Raw genomic sequence first — 22,666 nt, forward strand, 5'->3', positions numbered from 1 at the left:
ATGAGAGGTGTGCCCAGGACCTGGCACCGAGGAGAGGAGAAGAGAGGCGAGGAGAGGAAAAGAGAGGAGAGGAGAGGAGAGAGGAGAGGAGAAAGGAGAGGAGAGAGGAGAAGAGAGGAGAGGAGAGGAGAGGAGAGGAGAGGAGAGGAGAGGAGAGAGCAGAGGAGAGGGGAGGGGAGGGGAAGGGAGGGAAGGAGAGGAAGGAGAGGGGAGGCGATGCCGAGGGGAGAGGAAGTAAAGTACTAGACAGACCCTCATGATCTATTTCTGACATGAACAGTCCCCGAAGCCTCATGAATTCCCTGGAACAGGGGAATCTTCCTGCCACCCTACTCCTCACTGTCAGCCTCCTCGTCACTGCTCTCCCCCAGCGGAAATTCTTTCGTTGGCTTCTGAGTTGCGTACATCCGGGTTTCCATGGGGCAGTCCTGGCTCAGAATAGCCTACAGCAAGAAGCAAGAAAAGAAATTACTGAGCATGCTCGACCAGCTCCTGAATTTGCTGTCCTCCAACTAGCTCATCCAAGCCCACCATTGCTTAGGAGAGACTCGGAAGTAAGTACGGTGCTCTCCTACTTTTGTAAAGCTGCACAGACCTCCCAAGGATCTGGTATTTCAACTCTAGTCAGGACCAATGACAGATAGGCTTTTCATTGATCCTGTTCATGACAGTATAAGATGCATCAGGAAACTGGTTGTAACTGGCAGCATCTCTATCTTAGAATGTTTCTGCCTCTGTTCCTTTAAGCAGTTTCTATACCCATCCCAAACTCATGCAGGGCTCAGAAGGCTCATGTCTCAAAACAATGGGACTGGAGGCATGTTCAGATGGTAGAGTGCCAGCAAATGAGCAAAAAATGTCAGGTACAGAGTTTGAGTCCTGGTCTCAGGAGGGAAAAAAAAAGAAAGTATCTTATCATTTTAAATATAATGATGTAGATCCTTTCCCTGAATTTTTGTAATTTAAAAGAGATGGCCTGTCCAAGCATGGTGGAACATATCTATAATCCCAGCCCTGGGAAAGCAGAAGCAAGAGGATTCTAAGTTTAAGGTTAGCTTGGGCTATATAGAAAAACCTTGCAAGAGAGAGAGACAGACAGACAGACATAGACACTGACACAGACACAGAGACACAAAGAAAGAGCACTCCATAAGGATCATGGCAGATTCAAACGAATAAGTGAGTAAATGAATGAATGAATGAATACGCCCAGTGAAGTCATTTATGGAAGAGATAACATGGTCATTCACACCTTGCTAGTAGCTCCAGTAATTATAAAATCACCTTGATGGATGTCTTCATTGGTCTCCTGCCTCCAACTGCTCACACCCTGTGTGAGCTTCCCATTTCCCTTTCCTCTGTATTTAATACTCATACAAGCGAGGATGCCATTTCTTAGAGAAGATTTAAAAAAAAAACACAGCACAAAAGCAGGATAAACATGAAATGGGTATCAGAAAAGTGCTAACAGAGAGACAATCAAGAGGTAAGCTAATGAGCACAAGACCAAAAAAAGGGATGGGGAGGGTGTGCGAGAAACACTAGAAAGAAACAGGGATGGGTTTGGGGTGAGTTCATGAGCTTCCACAGGGCCTTACAAGCTTCTCCTCCGTGGCCGGGGGACTCCGCAGGAAGTAACAAAGAGGAGCGTAGACGATGTTGATAACCCCAATGACGACCATGAGCCAGGGGAAACCAATGGCCCGCACGATGGCGCCCCCGGTGGACGGGCCTATGAGGAATAAGTGTTCACAAGGGTTTATGCGCCCTGCTAGATCCCCTGTTACCCACTGTGCCAGGGGGTCGTGGGGCACCCAGAGGCGATCCAGCATGATCAGCTGGCAGGGTCCACTCCCAACTTGCCCACAGGAGTTTCGGGACATCGGGGTGCTTGGACTTGGGTGCTCCTCTCTGTCCCAACCAACATACCTATAGCAAAGCCTACACAAAAAGCCACATCGGCGATGGCATAGACACTCCCGTACACCGAGGTGTGGCGCAGGTCCACCAGGTGCCCCATGATGGGCATGAGAGAGGAATCCACCATGCCTGTGGCCAGAGCAAACAGGATTCAGCCAATCAGCTTGGCCTACAGGTGTGGCGACCCCACCCCCTGTCTCCCCATGTAATCCATTCCCTTGGCCTGCAGCCATCCCCCAAAGCATCAACACGGGAGTATGAGCCAGTCGCCCTGCATCCTCGCTCCTGCTGCTCTCCGGCTTCGGCCTTTCTACCTGCCTCGTCCGAGGTGAAAACATGGAGGATCATCTGACCCAATGGCAACTTTCAAGGGCTTCTTGTGACCTCTGAGGGTGCATCTTACCTATGGCAAAGCCAAGGCCCGCGTTGGGACCAATGAGACCGAAAATATTGTGAGCCAGAGGAACCTGCAAGAGGAAGAAAGATGAGTTCATCAGGCTTCGGGATGGTTAGGTGGAGGCTATGCATCTGCTAAGTGTTTTCCATGAACCATCTGCACCATCTCTCAATGCTTCCCCCTTCTTAGGAAGATGAATCTTTGCCTCCATGTTGGACATACAAAGCCTAAATTGGTACCATTGCTACCATTCACTTGCTCCATCCAGAGTTACAAAGTTAGTAAATACCAAGACCAAGTTTGAGTGTCAGGCTTAACTCCTCTTCTGTTATGGATGGTTCTTCTCATCCTCTACCCAACACACACTGCCCTCATTCACAGAGGATCCTTTCCATTACTAATGGCAGCCAAGGTGAAGCCCCTGATTTGATAACCACTGGAGCAAAAAGACAGAACAAAGAATTTCACAGCTCAGCCGGGCGCTGGTGGCTCACGCCTGTAATCCTAGCTACTCAGGAGGCTGAGATCTGAGGATCGCGGTTCAAAGCCAGCTCAAAGCCAGCCCAGGCAGGAGAGACCGTGAGACTCCTATCTCCAATAAACCACCAGAAAACCGGAAGTGGCGCTGTAGCTCAAGTGGTAGAGCGCTTGCCTTGAGCTGGAGAGCTGAGGGACAGTGTCCAGGCCCAGAGTCCAAGCCCCATCACCGACAAAAAAAAAAAAAAAGAATTTCACAGCTCAACAGCTGGAGAGACAGTAGCATGGTTTGGAAGTGTCTCATCAGCAAGCTATGACATCCATTCTCATTGCTCACCCAACCCTCTACTGAAAGCTTTTCCTTTCCTCTTATATAGATCCTTTACTTCCCTTTCTGGGCACCCAGACCCACTATTACAGAGCATTTGCCCCAACAAGGTTTAACATACCTGTTAGGTATTAGCAGCTGATGACAATTGGATGGGTGATGTCCCAAGATGTGTTTATATCTATCAGTAGTGCTAGCCAAGGCTTACTAAGATTTTACCACCTTCCCACACTGTGCTTCAGTTTCAATTCCACCCACCACCCTGCAGACCCTCTCTACTGAGATGAGGATCTTGATCCAGATAACTCAAAGCCACACAAAGAGCAATGGCAAAGCTGAGCTCACATTCCTTATCGGGACTTCCAGCCCATCGTGAGCATGCTGCCTGGAGTTTGGGAGTTTTGCTCTTACTTCCCTCAAGCCCAGAGGCCTGTGTACTGAAGATCTTCACTGGGGTCTGTAGAAAATGAAGCTTCAGACAACATAAAAGGGATGCAAAGGATCTTGAAGAGGGAAAAGCCCTTCTTTCCTCCACCAAGTATTCGGAGGCTAGAGATCTAGCCATAAATTTTGTTTCTCCTAATGATTTATGGGAACTTATGGTGACTTTATAATTTTATGAGGTTGTAAAATGTGCCTTTCAACATGTGCCAAACACATCTCTCTTTGTAGGTCCTCACATAAAGCCATGGAACTCCAGCTCCCGCTACCCACTTGCCTCTCACTTCCTTGCATGCATCCTTCCTTTCAATGGCACACCACTTCCACTGGGAGCATCTCTTTGAGTACTAATTCCTACCCGCTCAAAAAGAAAAAAAAATAGTCTTTTAATGACTCGCTCCCTCAAGTAGGCCTTATACTTACGCAGAGCAAACTGGTCCCTACCAGCATCATCCCAATCAGGGAGCAAAGCCACCTGGAAGAAAAACATCATCATCAAACAAAGTCACCTGCCACCCTGACCCATCACACTGAATAGCCTTGCTAGGACAGAAGCTTACTTCACCGCTGTATGCACACTTGGTACCCAGGGCTTCACCTCCCCTTTCCTTGTCTCCATCTCCTCCCTAGCTTCCCATCTCTTCCCTAGCTTCCCATCTCTTCCCTTAGCAGAAGCCAATCTGGTACAGTAGCTCATATTCAGTAGATGTGAATCTGAATCAGTAGATTTAACTCTTGGGAGCAGCCCTTGAACTTGATTCATGGTGTTTCCAATTCCCCATACCTTTTTATATTTTATTTGGTCTTACAGATCCTCCTCTAAAAACACACCAAAAAAATCTTTTCTAGAGGGTGAGAATGTGACTTAGTGGTAGAGTGCTTGCCTAGCATGCATGAAGCCCTGGGTTTGATTCTTCAGTACCACATACACAGAAAGTAGTGCTGTGGCTTATGTGGTAGAGTGCAAACCTTGAGCAGAAGAAGCTCAGAGACATTGCCCAGGACCTGAGTTCAAGCCCCAGGACTGGCAAAAAAAAAATCTTATCTGTAATTGCTTATAGCAGTGCTTTTAAATTTATTTTAAAGGTCTTTATGCTGGACTTCAAAGATAAAATGTAAGCTGTAGCTATTTCCATTGTAGTGGGGGAACTCGAGACTCGCATATCTTGATTCCATCCTATGCCCTTGATTACTAGCTATAGAATGTCCTTGGGGCCCACAGAACAGGTTAACAATCACTGTTACAAAGCACACACTACTTTCTCCACAGCTGTTTTCTTTTCTTTTTTTTTGGGGGGGTGAGGGGGGTCCGGTCGTGGGGCCTGAACTCTGGGCCTGGGTGCTGTCCCTCAGCCCTTCAGCTCAAGGCTAGCGCTCTACCACTTGAGCACAGCACCACTTCCGGCTTTTTTCTTTTTGCTTATGTGGTGCTGAGGAATCGAACCCAGGGCCTCATGCATGCAAGGCAAGCACTCTACCACTGAGCCAACTTCCCAGCCCCTCCACAGCTGTTTTCTGTTGGGCTTATCTGCTTCAGGGCTGTCCTCATGTGTACACTGGTTCTTCCACTGATGTAGCAATCAGCTCAGGACAATGCTCTCCTCCCCCCCCCCCCCCAGCCCCTCCCAACCATGGTCCTCACTGCCCATCCACCACTGAGGCTTCCTGTGGGCAGTTTTTACCATAATTTATTTGTCCTAAATGTTGAGTCTCAGAGAAGCTACACATCATCCCAAGTGCAGGATCAACCTTGAACGGCGGTCCTATCTCATGCCCCAATCCTTCTTCCCAGACCCCGGGTTACGTACCGACCTATCCTGTTGGCCAACACCCCAAAGAGGTTGGTGCCGATGAGATAGGACACACTGGCAGGCAAGAAAGCTAGACCTGTAGAAGGACACAGATCCTTACCTTAAGAAGTGCCCACATTCATCTAAAATGTTTGTCTCCTACAGACCCCCATCACTTTCCAGGATCCCAAAGGATCATTGTTGTAGGGCTTGGAGATCCCTGTACAAACCAAAAGCAGTGTTCACAGGGCCCTATGTATCTACTTTCCTCAGAAGTAGGGTTTTATTTGGCCTCTGTGGGGTTAATGAGCCTCTCCCTCCCACAAAGAGCTCCAGTGAGCCTCTGGTGTATATAAAATATGTTTGGTTATTAACAAGAGAACATGAATCTCAGAGCAAAACATATAGACTTTCTGGGAAATAAAATTCCTGATTTGCTATTTCTTCTCTTTGTCCTTTTATTGCTGTGCTAGGGATAAGTTACCTAACCTTTCTGAATCTCATTTCTCACAGCAAAGCTGTGATTATGTCAGACCAGGTTACAGAGAGGACTCAATTGAGTAGCATTTGCAGAAGTATTTATAAAGTGAGGCTCTGCCACACATGCCTTTGTGTGACAAAAGGGTGAAATATTCTGAAAACTGGTTTCAGGTCATCCGTCTAGGGCTCCCATTGTGGTTTCATTCCTTGTACACTCTGTGGCCTCGAACAGTTTACTTACTGTCTCTCTGAGTCTCATTCATTCATTATCGGTATGGAGCAAGAGACAGAGCAGTTAAGACAGACACAGAGCCAAGTGTAAAGGCCCATGCAGCACTCTGAATGGAGTGATATAAAATAGTTATTTTTGAAAGTAGAAAGAAATACATGGTGAGGGGCTCCTAGGAAGGATATTTATGTCAAACCCCACTTTAGATTTGCAACCATGCATATAAAGGTGGGTGCTGGGTATGGTGGTTCATGCTTGGAGTGACAGTTACTCAGGAGGCCAAGGCAGGAGTATCTTGAGTTTGAGACCAATCTAGAAAACTCAGAGAGACCTTGTCTCAAAATAAATGAAAAGAGACTGGAATATAGCTCAATAGTAGGATGCTTAGTTAGAATCTGCGAGCCCCTGGGTTTGATTCCCCCGTATTGCGAAAATGAAATAAATAAGAGAAAGTAATTTTTTTAATGGAGAAAATAAAAATAAAGTGACACCACACAGCCCCCAAATGTTTCTCTACTGCTCCATTCTGCTGTGGAGGTGCAGCAACCAGACAACTTTGGAGAGGGAGAGGAGACATGAGTAGTGAGAACAGAAAAAGAAACCGAGGCCAACAGACAGTTAATCACGGCATGATCAAGGGTTGTGGAGCTTCTAGAACTCCTGAGGTAAGTTAAAACTGGCTTGCTTAGAATTCACATTTTCAAAGGTGATGTCAGTCCTAGTAACATAAAGACCAGGGTATAGGTAGGAGTGATTGGTTCCAATAGAGAAGAGAAAAGGATCATCACAAGAGATTTTAATCACAAGATTAAAAATTGGAAGAAGGAGATGGGAAGGTGGCTCAGTGGTAGAGTGCTTGCCTTGCATGCATGAGGCCCCAGGTTCGATTCCTCAGTACCACATAAGCAAAAAGAAAAAAGCTGGAAGTGGCACTGTGGCTCAAGTGGTAGTGCTAGCCTTGAGCTGAAGAGCTGAGGGACAGCGCCCAGGCCCAGAGTTCAGGCCCCACGACTGGACCCCCCCCCCAAAAAAAATAATGGAAGAAGGTTAGATGTTACTAGAACTAACCACCTAGATACCAAGGTCACTAACTGAGATAGAATTGGAAATATGAGGTGTTGGTGACTTTAATGAGTGAAGAGGAATAACAACAGACAGTTGTCTTGAAGAGAAGTGGGGAAATACAATCTAACTGAATGATCCCCAAAGCAGTTGAGCAATTCTTGAAGGAGAACAGAAATGTTCTGGAAGCAGCAAAGGACAGTAGGACCTGAAGGAGCTGAAACTCTGTTGAGAGAGCTACAGGAAAATGTTTTCAGGTGGTGTCCAGGCCTCCACAAGGGCGACCCATTCAGAGAAGACAGTGAGATCATAGGGATGTTTGCAACAACAGGGCAGTTTGCAAAGCCAAGGATTTGAAAGAACAAAACTGAGTCTGATTTAAAAAAAAAAAAAACTCTCTGAGATAAAGGGACGCTGGAGTTTAGATATAGTTTGAGTGTGTCTTCCCTCCTTTCCCCAAGATTCACGTGCTAAAAGTAGTCTTGATCCTTAGTGCAATGGTCCAGGACCTTTAAGAATGGGATGAGGGCTAAGGATGGGGCTCGAGTAGTGGAAGACTTGCTTAGCAATCCAGCACTGCAAAGCAACATTGAAGTGGGGTTGAGTGGGAGGACTTCCAGTCATTGGAAGACCTTAGTATGTGGCCATGCGTTAAGGTGGAGCTCCTGGAACTCCTGAAATCTGACAGTGAGCTGTTATAAGTGATTGGAGCGACCCTGATTCTGGAATTACCCTCTTACTTCCTATTTGAGGAGGTGGTCATGTATTGTCATCATCCACCCAAGTCCCTCCCCAGAGCCCATGCAATGCTGTTTGGAGTCTTAGGCTCCAAAACTGTGATCCAAATAAGTCTTTTAGGCTTTATAAATTCAGTCCACTCGAGTATTTTGTTATAATAGCAAAACTTACTCAGACAGGGAAGAGTCATTCCAGATAGGTTGGTCATGACGCATTAAGAAAATACAACAAACCAAGTATTCTGAGCAGTGCTGGACACAGAGTAATTGCCCCGGGGTCAATGGTCTCTGTTATTATCATCTTAGCCAGTGGGTGAAGGGCAGGACTCAAATCCAGGGTCGTCTCTCCCCAATACTATGTGTTTCCACCCTCACCAGTGTAATAAGCATAGGCTCTGCTTAAGGACCAGCTTGAAATCAGCAGTGAGTTTCCTTGACTCTCAACCTTCCTCTGCCTCTCAGGACACCTCAAGGAGACAATGTAGCCCAATAGAAAGCACCCCTGGCCATTGACACTAAGCCCAAAGTCAACAGACCTCCAGGTACTGGCTGAAAGCTTGTTTGCTTTTAATATTCTCTTGTATGGAGTAGAAAGGAAGTATACTTTAGGGTATTTGTCTTCTCTTATCAGCATAGTGTGGCAATCTGTTGCAAAGTATATCTATTTATTTTATGTTTAATTGCTTTAAAAAAATAGTCTGGGGCATTGGTGGCTCACACCTGTAATCCTAGCTACTCAGGAGGCTGAGATCTGAGGACCGTTCAAAGCCAGACTGGGCAGGAAAGTCCGTGAGACTCTTATCTTCAATTAACCACCAGAAAACCGAAAGTGGCACTATGGCTGAAGTGGTAGAGCACTCACCTTGAGCTGAAGAGCTGAGGGACAGCCCCCAGGCCCAGAGTTCAAGCTCACAACTAACCAAAAAAAAAAAAAAAGTAGAAGTTCTGAGTACTCCATTTGTCTGATGTGTAAAATAGGCTCTTCTAGGAAGCTCGCTGGCCTAGCTCTGTCTCCTTAACATCTCTGCAAATGGGTGTACAGTTTCCTAAATGAGATTTGCCTCGGTCCAGGTGGCCTGTTCTTCAAACCAGGCCATCGCTCACATTTCAGCCGCAATTTGTGCCCCACAGTACGTGTCTTTCGACACATACAGACTCTTCACAGCACGTAGCCGATTACACATAGATGGGTCCATCAAGACAACTTAACCAAAAGCAGTTATGAACATGGTCGTTATTTGTGTTGACTGAGTCCATAATCCATGCACATCGACTAACACCTTGGGAAAATACTTCCATGTTTGCAAGTGAAAGAAGACAACTGAGCTGTGGTGGTACATTCTGTAATCCCAGCATTTGTGAGGATGAAGCAGACAGATGACAAATGCCTCCGCTGTCATCGTTGGAAAGAGCTTTGCTGCTTTTTGGTGCTGTCTGCATCTCTAGCAGACAGCACTGAGGAAAGCTGTCAGGGCACTGGCAAAGGATGGGTAAGCAACTGGGTAACCAGCAACTGAGGCTGGTAACCAAGCAGTTCTGAGAAGAACCGCTGCAAGCTGAAGATACCCAGACCCTCTGGAGCCAGAGCCTCAGGCTAGAAGAGTTTTATCTGTACTGAGTACCAACTAACTCAATTAATTGTCATGGTCAGAGACAATTGCAACCTAGAAAAATTCAATTTGGGGCTAGGAGTGCAGCTGGAGCCTGGCTTAGAATTGTTCCCCACAAAATTAGATTCCGTGCCTTTTATTATTATGTGCTGAGCTGAATCAGAGCCTTATCAGACTGCTCTCTGGCCCCACAAACCTCTTTCCTTCCTGAAATGACAGCCATTTGCATATTTGCACGTAACCTTCTCTGGCTCCTCTCTCCCTTGGACTTCCCACAAGGAGCTGGAGCTCCTGCTTCAAGTTCACATGAGTCAGAAGGTCTTCATGAAATGGGAGAAACTGAGATCCACTCTCCTAGGCCCAGAACCTTCCGCCTGGGCACAGAGCTCCATTGATCTCTGGGAGAGAGCACAGTTCACCCTCCTTGAGCACCCTTGCTTAGAGGAGACAAGATGGTAGAAAGGGAGTAAGATGGTGGGGAGGGGGAGGTGTGGGTGGTTAATGGAGGTGCTGCACCTGCACGTGGTACACAGCATCTCCACAGCTTGTGTTATTTGTTCTCAACAATTTGTCTTTGAACCAGGTGGTACTTTGATGTCCATTTTTAGACAGGAAGAAGAGGCCAAAAATGCATGAAAAAAATCTTCATGGCTATAGAAGCCCAGAGTTTATATGCCACATTTGCCTTATTAAACAGAGGAAGAGGACTAGGGTTGTAGCATTGTAGAGTGCTTACCTGGTTGGTATGCATGAGGCCCTGGGTTTCATTCATTCCCAGTACCACCCAAAATAAATAAGGGAACAAGGTTTCTGCTTTTACCTATAATATAGAACCCATAGTCTCTAGCCTGTGTGCTTCTCATAATTATTAAAACAACTGAACAAAATAAGCTTTAAATGAATAATTCATGTAAACTATGAAATTTATAATTCACATAACTAAAAGAGGTTATCATTAAAAACAAGAAGTGGTGGTCAGGAATTTAAATGACTTGCAGGTACTTGGATAGCCAGTCAAAGGAGCAGAAACAAAAACCAAGGGTTTTTTTTTTGTTGTTTTGCTTTCTTTTGTTTTTTGTCAGTGGTGGAGCTTGAACTCTGGGCCAGGGTGCTGTCCCTGTGCTCTGCAGATCAAGGTGAGCCCTCTCCACTTGAGCCACCACACTACTTCTGGTTTTCTGGTTGTTAACTGGAGATAAAGTCTCACCGACTTTCCTGCTCAAGCTGTTTGAATTTTAATCCTCAGATCTCAGCCTTCTGAGTAGCTAGGATTACAGGTGTGAGCCACTGGTACCCAGTAAACCAAGGTGTTTTGACTGTAAACCTTTAATGGCTTTACCATACAGCTAGGCAGGTACCATCCAGCCCCCTGTTCTTTCTCTGGTTGCTTTTCTGATAACTGCTCACCCTCTGAATCTGGATCCATGAGTATAGTCATGACAGGTAGGTAATTCTGCTACCAAGGGACTCAGGCACCCTCTGAAATACTGATGCCTGGGTCTGATGTTTCCTGATTACCTGAGGAAGGGCCCATAAAACCCACCTACTGCCCCAGCCTGTCACAGGGACTGAGGTCGCTTACCTAGCTGCCACTCGGGAGAGCACATGGTCTGCATCATCCAGATGGGCAGGGTGGGCTCCAGGATGGCCACTCCCATGTTGGCAAAGCAAATAGAACCTGGTGGGGTAGGGAGGAGAGTTCTGTGAGCCGCCATGGCTTCCTGGAGACAGACTTTCTGGGCCTGTAGGATAGTGAGGCCAGGGCCAGCTTACCTGCAGCCACCAGGATGTAAGGATCTTTGAGAAGTGTGAGTAATGGAGTCCCTTTGACACTCTGAGGATATAGACAACAAAGAGCTTCCTTTTCTACAGTGTTTGCACACCTCTCCATTTCCACAAAGTCTGAGAGAGAATGTGCTCACAGGAACTCAGACACCAGCTACATCAGCTCCATTGCTACAGAGACCCAGAAACCTACATCCAGAGAGAGAATGTATCCTGCCTGGAATCCCAGCGTGAGCTGTAGCCAGCCTGTCCTGTGAGTCAGGAAGGCCCTGTGGCAGTCCTGAGGATGAATTCTAACTCACAATGACAGTTGGCCAGGTCACAATGAGTGGTAGCAAGACCAGAGTTTGACAACAGGTGTCCCAGAGCCTTCCCATGAAGATCTCTCTGGCCTCTGTGTCCGTCCCAGGAGAGCCACAAAATCCAAATCCCCAAGTAAGCACAGAAGCCTACTGCAGCCCACGCCTCAGTAAACCTAGTCATCCAAAATCTTCCCTCTAACTGCTTCTGAGCCAATGGGTTGAGCAGCAGAACAGCTTGAACATGGAGTTTAAAATGTCTGTCTTGGAGAAAAGTGTGAGCGGCTGCTCCCATGGGAGCTCCTCAAATCATTCCCCCTCTGCTGTTACCTTCCTTCCCATGTCCCAGAAGTCCCTCTTCCACCATGGTCACCTTTGCCTAAACCACCTTCCTTCTCAGCTCCATAGCACCTCATCCTGCCTACTGTTCAAGGTCAAGTTCAAATACACCCTTCTTGCCACCATGTTCTCTGACTCAGTAAATGGAATCTCTTCCTCTTTCTAACTTCTGGATCATCTCATGTCTACTACATTATATTCAGTGAGAGATTTAAAAGTTCTGACAATGGATTAAGACATATTGAGACCCTAAAAACAAAATTATGCCTTCATCCTAGTTTTTTTAAAGAAACTGATGTAAATCATAAAATTATCCAGAATCTGAATAAGCCCTTTGGTGTGACAATCCTACCTCTAGGAATTTAAAAATTACTGTCAACATTATAAGTACACACACAGATACACAAACACACATATAAGGTTATTTATTGAGGTACTATTTGTAATGGCAAAGTACTTAATCTATATAAATGCTCACATAGGAACTTGAATGAAATATGATAAACATATGCTCACACTAGGAACACATAGCTGGAAAAATAATAGGAGCTCACACTTGTAATCCTAGCTACTCAGGAGGCTGAGACCTGAGACAGTTCAAAGCCATCTTGAGCAAGAAAGTCCATGAAACTCTTATCTCCAATTAACCACCAGAAAACTGGAAGTAGTGCTGTGGTTCAAAGTGGCAAAGCACTAGTCTTGAGCAAAAAAAGCTCAAGGACAGTGCTCAGGCCACAAGTTCAAGCCCTACAACTGACAAAAAAAAATCTAGGAAGTTTACATGTAAGTGAGAGAAAAGTGGGAAATTCAAAGAAGAATGTGTAATAAAAATGCCTAGGCATGTAACATACATGAACTGTTTGAGGAGGAAAAGGACAAAAAGATAAGAAAAAATTAAATTGATTACTTACAAGCAGTAAGGGTAAAGGAGGGTAGGAAGGCCATGGAGGGACTGACATTCTCTGAGTATACATTTCAGTAACTTTTATTTCTAAATGATAATGTTCCATATATCCAAAAAATAACATTAGCATTATGACTATTTGGGTCAAGTTTTGAAAATAATATTTGTGGATACCCTGCTTATCCTAGTATCCCCAGCTCAGCTTGCTTGCTGAGTGATCATTGCTAGCAACAGAGGTGGCTCAGTCAACAGTGACAGAACCATCGGGATGAATGTTTCTAAGCCTGGGTAGGTGTTAAGAGTGATGTTAGAACCGAGCACTTTCCAGGCCTGGAAGTCCAGGCAGCAGGTCTTTGGTGTTTCTGGATCTTAGGAGTCCAAGGTGGGTGGTGGCACATGACTCAGACATTCTACATCTACAGCCAGTTCCCAAGGGCTGACAGGTCTGTAAGCTGAAAGAGGCCCCAGCAAAGCAGGTGGTAGAGCCTTCTCAAAGTGTCACTTGCGTCACTATGCCAAATTCTTTCAGGAGCTTGTCTGTTAACCTTCTATTTCTCTACTTGTAGAATGAGGCTGAAACTGTCCTTGACCCATGGAATGTGTGTGATAAGGCATAGACATCATGCTAGGCAAAGCTCATGGGATACACAAGGTCATCAAGAACTTGTGTAGCTGTAAATTACCTCCAAAATATCTTGATGAGCCATTGGATGCAAAGAACAGATCTTTAGCTCGAACATTCCCATATCTTAGGCATTTTCTTAGCTTTCCTTCTGCCTGTTGAGTAATTCAACTCAATGTGGTTTGACATTGATCTTCCAGAACCACCTTTGACTTGAAGTCAGACAGATGCCAACTCCGAACTTTTCTAGCCGTGACAACATGAGATTCTGTGAGGGAGGCTTTCGACAGAAGTCTTGTTAGAAGAAGCCTATCTGGAGGCCTTTATAGTCTTTGCTCCCTCTGACAAGAAACTGTTTTTTAAATAAGATTCTTTCTCCCATCTTTGTCCAGTATTAATCCAGCTTCCTTTACCATCATCTACATACTACTCCAAATATAACTCCATCAGGAAATTCAAGAACAGTTTTGACTATTCTTACTCTGTATCCATCCCTTCACATTTCTCCCTATGGTTTGAGAGGCATGCTGAGGTACCAACCCTCGGCCATTCTATGTATCTCTTAGTGATGGGTCTTGATATCTACATACCTCAGGAGAGACTTTAGAAGGCTGCAGGATGCAAAGTTGGAGCACTAAGAAAGGAGAGACAAAGAGAGTTTAATTTGTCCACTGATTGGCCAATGGCTCTAATAACAACCACATTGCTACCATATCATAACTCTCTGAGTTTCTTCCTTCTTTTTTGTGATCAAGAAGATCCTTTATCCATCTAACCTTGGCTTGGCCTGCCATGAGCAGTCAAGTCTGATGCCACAATATAATGCATCGCCGTATGCTTTTACCTGCTTGGAGCTACATTGTTAACCTACCTCCATCCAGAAGTGCCAGGAAGGCCAAAATGAGAAATGGAGCAGACTTTCCAACAAACTCATACATCACACTTCCAAAGGGAGCGCCCACTGGAAAGACAAAGTCACACAGAGTTGAGGTTTCATCTAGCCAGTGAGAAAAAGGCAAGACCCACCCACAACACCCAGTGAGCATTTACTAAAGACCTATGAAGGGCTGAGCTCCATCTGAGGTTCTGGAGGTTCAAAGATAGAGAAACCTTGGTCAGCCAGGCACGGGTGGCTGTAATCCTAGCTACTCAGGAGGCTGAGATCTGAGGATCCTGGTTCAAAGCCAGCCCAGGCAGGAAAGACCATGAGACTCTTATCTCCAACAAACCTCCAGGAGGAGGAGGAGGAGGAGGAGGAGAAAAGACCTTGTCCCTGTCCCCAGTTTGTAGTGAAGGGGAATGTTCAAGGTGGTACATAGTAGGGATGGAAAGGGGTTGTCTAATTAATTCAAACATGGCAAAAACTAAACAGTGCATGTTATATGTACAAAATGCTATGTAAGCCCAACATAGTAAGTAAGAAAGACCAAGTGACTTGTCTTTTCCAAGTGCAGTACATAAACACATAAGAAGAACACAGAGGTGTTAAGAGAGAGGGTAGAGGTGGAGGAAGAAAGCCAGTGGGGTTTTTTTTTATTATATGCATTTAGGAGGAGAAGAAAGAAGTTGGGAATTGTTGAGGTCACTTAGTCAGGTGTTCTGAATATCCGGGTGAGAGATCTTCTTGGCCTTGTGGCCTAGGGAGAAATGTCAGTGATAATTAGCCAAGGAGAAGCACCAGCAGCTCAGGACTCAGGATGATTCTCCAGGTGGCACCAGGATCATACAGGTGCCACGTTCTAACCAGGGAGGGGTAAGGATCTGACCTTGTTGTGGTGTAGCGTCCATATCATGGACTCATTTATTTGGAATGATGGAATCCAGAAAACATCAAAGTTTTTGGTTGAGTGTTCAACTACATGGATACTACCAAAAAAGAGCTCTCTGTTTCCACTTCTCTCAGTGGTGAAAGAGGGTAGAAAATGGGCCATGGAAGAGGCTTTTGGTGTCTTCCCGGTGAGCTAGTAACTCCTAAAGGGTATAACTGTGTCTGATCTTCTTACCCATATGCCCTCTGTGCTAGCATTGTGCTTGTCATGCACAAAATGCTCAGCAAAATAAGTAGCTTTTGGGACTATTAGTTAATCCATATAAATACAATCCATATAATCCGTACTCAAGGGAAGTATAACCATTGGGCTTCTGAATACAGAAAACATGACTCTTCATCTTAGATCTCACTTTTCCTGGCTGAATGACCTTGAGGGCTCCTTGACCTTTCTTATTCTCCTTTCCATCCTGGGGACAATCATTTGTCCTTCATGGGATGGCAGTAAAGAATAAGAGAGATGATACACACGATGAATTCTTCAGAGAATGTGGAAAGGGCTTGCTTTCATATTGACAGCATTGGCCAACCTTGGAAGCAGAGATGCAGCAGGCAGTTACCATGAATGTGAGGAATTTCACTGCTTTGGACAGGCTGAGTTTCAGGATGCCCTTATAAGCTACTTGGCTTCTAAAGGGGAAGGAAAACATCATCTTGTCCTTGGTGGGAGGGAGGGAAGAAAAATAGTTATTGTCTTCCATGGCCTTGTTATCACTTGCTTCCTGGAGCCATCTCTGGAGGTGCAGCAGCACCCCTAACCTCCTGAACTTAAATCTCCATCCAGGTACACTTACCCAGCACTCCCAGAGCCAAGCCCCCCAAAGCAATTCCCATGGCTCTTCCTCTCTCATAGTCATCAGTGTAGACACTGGCCAGCATTCCAAGACCTGAGAAGAGCATGATGGTGCAGTCAGCATAGGGGAGATTTCTGTTTGGCTGACTGAGGGCCCTCACTCCCTGCCTATTACCTCTTCAGTGATAGGTTTAGAGAGAGCTTTCATTTGTGGGGCCTTACAGAACTGAGCTCACACTCTGGCAAATACCAACACTCTCCACCCATTGGTTCCCTAAATTCCACAGCACTCACTCTTTGCATTAATATTGTTGGAAGTACAAAGGCTTCTGGGAAGGTTAACGGAGAACACCATTGTCTAGAAACAACATTTCACAGTGTTTTGTCATTTCCTAACGCATTTCCATATATAAGGTAGCTATGGAACAGGAAATCTATGACTAAGGACTGTTCTGTTCAACACAGTGCTGGAAAAAAAAAAAGAATGAAAATACTGGGCAGGCTGTCAATAAAGGGCAATTGTGCCTTCAGGCAATTCAGTCATATAAAATGGCATAAAATACCAACCTTGCAGTCTCCCTGAAATATTGTAAATGACAATGCTAATAAACTATGATGACAATCACTGGTATAACTGGTCCTATAAAATAAAGGAGTGGAAAGAAAGGGCCATGATGTGGCAGTAAAAGGGAGCCAGCTCCACTTCATAGTTTTCCCTTGGGCTTATTCTGACTTGAGGGAGCTGCACTGATTAGCATCATGGGAAGTCAGGGTAGGCTTAGAGATCTAAGCAACTCTAAAATTACCTTGTTCCAGAAACAATTTCTACCTACCAGGATAGTGTTTTCCTTAACTTTCCCATATAAACTGTATAATCTCTAAGGTATTCACTAGTGGTAAAAGGAGTGTGTGTGTGTGTGTGTGTGTGTGTGTGTGTGTGTGTTGATAATGATGTCAGTTTTACCTGCAACAGATGAAAAGGATGATCCGATGCCTTGAAGGGTGCGAGCCACAAACAATAGGGCATAGGTGCCAGAAAAAGCAAACACTGGGCACAGAGAATAGAAAGAATGCTTCAATTAGCAAAGTACCTTGGATTCCCCGGCCACCAGATGGCACGCCTCTGATATGGCAGAGATGAATCATTATGCTTATGTTTGAAGAAAGCATGATGGTGCTTACTTTCTGTTCTTGAAGTTATCTTTCTTATCCCCTCAGTCCTCAATCATAACTGATTCTGAATTGACAAGAAGATTGACATACCACCAACACATAAGCTAAGTCCCCACACAATGGCTGGATGAGTGGCCATAGTTCTTGCTAGTCCAACATCCTAACCACCACAATTGAGGAAGTTCATAAAGCCCAATGCCCTGGGCTGGAAACCAGACATTGTCTTTACTGTTGAATCCGTAGTTATATCACATTGGATGGCCACACTCTTGTGGGATTCATTTAGAATCCCATGAAAATAAGCCATGTCAAAGAATGTAGGCATTGGACAGAAAATATCTTGTGATCCTATCAGATCCTTCCCCTTGCCATATATTAGAAGATCTTTTGAGCAATCCATATCAGTGTTTATTATATAATCCTAAGTGCAGAGCTCTGCTAGATTCTGTAGCAGATGTGAAAAACAAAAAGTCTAATTCATACCCTAAAAGTATTTGTGTGTTGGAGACTATCATACATTAAACTGAGAACCAAACAGGAATGTTATGAAAAACTAAATGATAGGGTGTTGGTGGTCAGACTGGTAGGTCTAGACATGCCTTATCCTCGATTCTATAACAATGTCTCCCTCCAACAGAAGAATCTCTCCTAAAGTGTCTGAATCAGAGGAATTTTAATCCTTCTGCCCATTCATTACTGGTATCTTTGGTTGTGTGTATGATCATCTTCAGCTACTTTCCGACATGATCACACTGAGCTATTTATCATCTCCCAAGCATGCACATTCTTGCTCTCCTGCTAGCCCCCAATGTCTGTTCTCAGTCTTTCTGATTGCTAGTCTATTCAAAATCCACTGTTTCTTTGTCCTTAGAGAATAAGGGGACCAACTTGTCTTAGTTTTAAAATTGAAAGTATCACATTCTTTCTGATAAGTACCTCTATCACAGGAAAATTAGGAAGGTCACTGTATTCAGGAAGATCAAATTAATTTTCTTTTCATTTGGCACTTCTGGGCCATTGTTTAGTTTCTACTTGCATGGAGCATCATTTCCCAGAGGGTGGTAATGGGCATTCTAAAGCATGTGAAAATCAACTCTAAAAAATGATGTATACACTAAATGCCTACACTGAATACACTAAATGTATTTTCTTTTGGCTAGAATGAGACCAATCCAGTACAGTTTCCATGGTGATTTCATGAAAACCATTATTATTGTTTGATGAATAATACAAAATAATAATAATAAAATCTTTACAGATTTTTTTAAAGCTTTTAAAATGTAAGTTCTTGCCAAAGAATCAGACAAGTACTTTATGATAAAGATAAAAACTTTGTTTCCATTGCCAAATACATCCTGGTTTCTTTATTTAAAAAAAAAAATGTGGGGGGGGAGGGGGAGTGGGGAGGATGGGGAGAGGGGGGCAGAGGAGGATGGGAAGGGAAACAAAGGAGGAGACTACAATGCTTGATAAGAAATGTACTCATTATCTTGCCCATGTAATTGTAACCCCTCTGTACAATATTTTCACAATAAAAAAAGTGCATTCAGAGTTAATTAACATGTCCAAGGCTGCCAGCAACGGGGGCCAGAATTCAAATTTAAGTCTGGTGAGACAGTCTCAAAGTTAGATCTTTTCCTACTATATTTACCCTGATCCATCACATCTTCAATCCTTGGGCATCTTGTGTAAGAGGGGGAAGTAGACCCACTTTATTCCACTTCATCTGGAACATGCACATTGGGGGACTAAAAAAGTTTGCATGTGTGCATGCACACACACAGACACACAGACACACAGACACACACACACACACACACACAATCATATATAAACAACACCTTTGATTCCCACAGAAGTAAATGAAGTATCTATGGTAGCAGAACAGACCACTCCCAAGGAGAGTAAGTTGCTACTGCTATTCTAGGCCTTAGTCTAGAAACTGCTAAACATTCATATGGACATGCTGTCATGTAATCTCACGCCTAATTACAATCCAGTCCAACCTGACATTGCTCTCCGCACTGCAATCACATGAAAAAAAAATCAAACAACTTAATGAAAAGAAGAAAATAGGAAGGAAGTTACTTACTCAGTGTAGAGAGAAACAAGGTAACAAAGCCAGCAAACATGGGAATATGATAGCCAATCCTAAAAGGAATTCAGAAGATCTCATTCAGTAGACATTCACATGATGTGACTATAGTTTTTACTGTTTGTAGGAACTGAAATGAATTCATTTGAGTACATGATAGAACATATCTCTGAATGTGAAGTACGGAGATGGAAAACGACATGTTATTTAATAGAGGCAAACATGCAAATTTACCAGAAGACTAACATCAAAATCCTCTTTTCCAGAAAGTTTAACCTGCATATGGTATATGTCTCCTAAAGTATCAGGATAAAGCTGCAGGCACTGGGTCAAATGGGTGATCCCTGCTACTTGGGAGACAGAGGTTGGAAGATGACAGTTCAAAGTCAGACCAAACAAAACAGTTCCTGAGATTCCACATCAACCAATGGCCAAGAACAGTGGTGCATGTCTGTCGTCTTGAGGCCGCACAACTAGGAGTATTAGAGTCCAGGCGAACCTAAGCATAGAGCAAGACCCTTTTTTGAAAATAACCAGTACAAGAAGGGCTGACAGAGTGACTCAAGTGGTAGAGCTCCTACATAGCTATGCAAGTGCAAGTCCTGAGTTCAACCTCCAGTGTCATGAAAAAGAAATCAAGATATTCCCAAACAGGATTACTCAGAAGCCAGTGCCATTGAAGGATGTCCCTAGCCACCTGCATCCCTCTTAGCATGTTCAGTAGTTTACAGCTGTTGGACACTGCTACTGGATGCTCAATAATCACTACATCACTAGCAAAATTCAAAGCACCCCCCCGCCCCAAATAACATTTCCTCAATAACATTTGATCCTCAAGGGTCACCTCTTTTCCTCTCCCAAGCACCTGTTTGAAACCTCAGCTTGCTATTCCTGTGTCTGGGAGTACTTATGAAGCATTGAGCTCACTGAGCTACCTGTTGGTGAGAGGTCCCACGAATGGGTTGACCAGAAGTTGCATCAAAGCCTTTGAAGCAAACAGAACCCCAACTCGGACGTTCTCTTCCTCCAAGAACTCTGTGCCCTGCAAGCAGTTGTTTTGATGTGCTGAGCTGGCTTCTGTGACTGGAGGCCAGGTTGGGAGAGCAGAACCCATGGGTGCACTTCCTTCCACAATCATGGTGGTGTTGTCAAAGAAGGAGAAGATGGTGGAGAAGGGAGCCGAGGAGAGAGGCTGCTGGGGGCTGACAGGATTGCTGGTGGGCAGGGAAGAGTTGGCTTCTTCGAACTCTGTGGCATACAGGAAGGTAGGCACAATGGGCACTGGAAATGAATGGGAACATGACAAGGACTAAGGACAGAACTTTTTCCAAATTTGTTTGTTTACCGCTGCTATGAGATTTGATTTTGTTAAAGAAGATATCTAAGTGGCATCATTTAAAGTCTACTAAAGACCACGTCTACTCGAGTTATCCTATTAGCTAAAGTGCACAAATTTCACTTATCATATAGTTGCTCTGCTTCGATTTGTGGATTCTGTACTGGGTAATTTGCCTACTCATTAATATTTATTATAACCTGATCATCAATTTACAAACAGAATTGTGCAGAATGAAGGAAATTTGGAACTCTGCTTCCTTGTCACATCTATCATAGCAAGATGACCAAAAGATTAAAGATGAGATATAAGAAACTATAACTCTAGTCTGTTTCATGAAGCTTGAATTCCAATTCTGGCACCTGTTGCTTGTAGTCTTGGATATGTCAGTTAACACTTAGAACCAATGTCCTCTTTTGTAAAGAAAATAGAAGCTTAAAGGATATGCTACATTAAGTTTAAGATTATTGTCTATATGGCAGGTATAGGTGTATGTGTGCTTGTATAAGTGGATTGTGTAGTTACTCTAGAAGTAATAATTCAGTGTTCATTAATTCCATTTTCTATAATTCTATAGAATATAACTATAACTACAGAACCATGAATAATAATAATAATAGTCTATAATGCACTAACCACTTGTCTCAGTTAAAAGCATATATTTTACGTGTGCTAATATCCATTCAGCCTGGTGCAGGTAGTTCATGCCTGTAATCCTAGCTACTCAGTAGGCTGAGATCTGAGGATCATAGTTTGAAGACAGCCTGGACAGGAAAGTCTGTAAGATTCTTATTTCCAATTAACCACCAAAACTCTGGAAGTGGAGGTGTGGCTCAAATGGTAGGGTGCTAGGCTAGAGCAAAAAAGCTCAGGGATAGCATACACACACACACACACACACACATCCATACATTGCCATAAGATAACATAACATTTGTGAGTGTCTGCTAGATGAGCCTGAATCTGAGTGGATAAGCTTCAAGAAAGAACTGATCAGGAGTTGATTAGTTATTGGGGAAAAATCACAGTGGCAAGATGCTGATTGTGCCAAAGGCCACTGTGTGCAGTAGCACCTTAGGTGGACAGAATTGAGAGGAAGAAAAAGCGAGGTCATCCTGGCACAAGGGCCTTCTTGCCCTCTGACCTTCCTTCTCCTGAAACCTTAACAATGGCCAGCACATCCTTCTAATCCGTGGCAATCTCTGATCCTCCTCACTGCTGACCTTAGGTGTGGTATGTACTGTCTGCCAGTGTCGTAGAAATGAGCAAGTTGACAGAGCAAGGAGACCGACGTACCCACCACCGTCAGGAGCATGTTGTCCAGGAGCAGAGCGACAAACACCACCACCAGCACCAGCTGTGGAGATGCTCTCCCCTCCTTCAGGACCCGCTGCGGAGCTCCCAGGACAGCCCGGAGCATGGTGAGGCCTAGCTTGGAGTGGGGTGCAGTCTTCTCTAGGTGTTTAGGATGGACACTGCTACAGCTACAGGTCTTCTGTAGAAGAAGGTGGAGGAGATCTGCCCAGGTGAGTAAAACTCACTGCTATAATGAAAAGTACAAAGCAATTGGGATGGCATCTGTGAATTCTCAGTCCCTGTATCTCTGTTGTTGTTGTTTTTTCTTATGCATCTCAGTAACTCTACAATTCCCAGAATGCCTGCCAGGTAAGTTCTGCTTACTTGCTGGTGATTTGTGCTTGGGTTATTGCTAGCATGTAGAGAGATGCCACAAAGCACCTGTCCATGGTTCTCAAATGGCAGGCATTCACATCTCACCTTGGTGGCTTAGGTTTGTTTCACCCAGATTCTTACTTACTTCTTGTTTGTAATAAATACAAACTTCTGAAATACTAAAGTGTCATTTAAAAATTCTACGCAAATAGGTTATGTTCTATATCTACATATCACTAAACAATTATGGTCTTGATTCTAAGTACTTCCTCAAAATCTCTTTGGGTTGACACAGTGTGACTCATACTGACCATTGACAAACATTGGTCTTAATCAAAACTGTCATCTCG

At 44.3% G+C, this 22,666-nt stretch overlaps 1 protein-coding gene across 3 annotated transcripts; it reads right to left on the minus strand.

Annotated features, from left to right (window-relative positions):
• Positions 1-329: 329 nt before the first annotated feature.
• Positions 330-22,065, minus strand: Slc18a1 (solute carrier family 18 member A1). Of its 3 annotated transcripts, XM_042701786.1 has the most exons (15): positions 21,942-22,065; positions 20,245-20,590; positions 19,307-19,365; positions 17,006-17,089; positions 16,043-16,135; positions 14,292-14,381; positions 14,011-14,054; positions 11,245-11,305; positions 11,054-11,149; positions 5,372-5,450; positions 3,987-4,038; positions 2,324-2,387; positions 1,930-2,049; positions 1,599-1,732; positions 330-443 (listed from the first exon to the last, which is right to left on the minus strand). In XM_042701786.1, exons 1-15 carry the CDS (start codon positions 22,063-22,065, stop codon positions 330-332), a joined length of 1,560 nt encoding a protein of 519 aa, XP_042557720.1. The 3 variants fall into 3 exon arrangements, with proteins under 3 accessions (XP_042557720.1, XP_042557728.1, XP_042557735.1); XM_042701794.1 differs by lacking the exon at positions 11,054-11,149; XM_042701801.1 differs by lacking the exon at positions 1,599-1,732 and having other exon boundaries at positions 355-443.
• Positions 22,066-22,666: the final 601 nt, after the last annotated feature.

This window comes from Dipodomys spectabilis, unplaced genomic scaffold, assembly GCF_019054845.1.
Source record: "Dipodomys spectabilis isolate Male_0828 unplaced genomic scaffold, ASM1905484v1 ptg000009l, whole genome shotgun sequence".
In the NCBI taxonomy this organism is placed as follows: Eukaryota; Metazoa; Chordata; class Mammalia; order Rodentia; family Heteromyidae; genus Dipodomys; species Dipodomys spectabilis.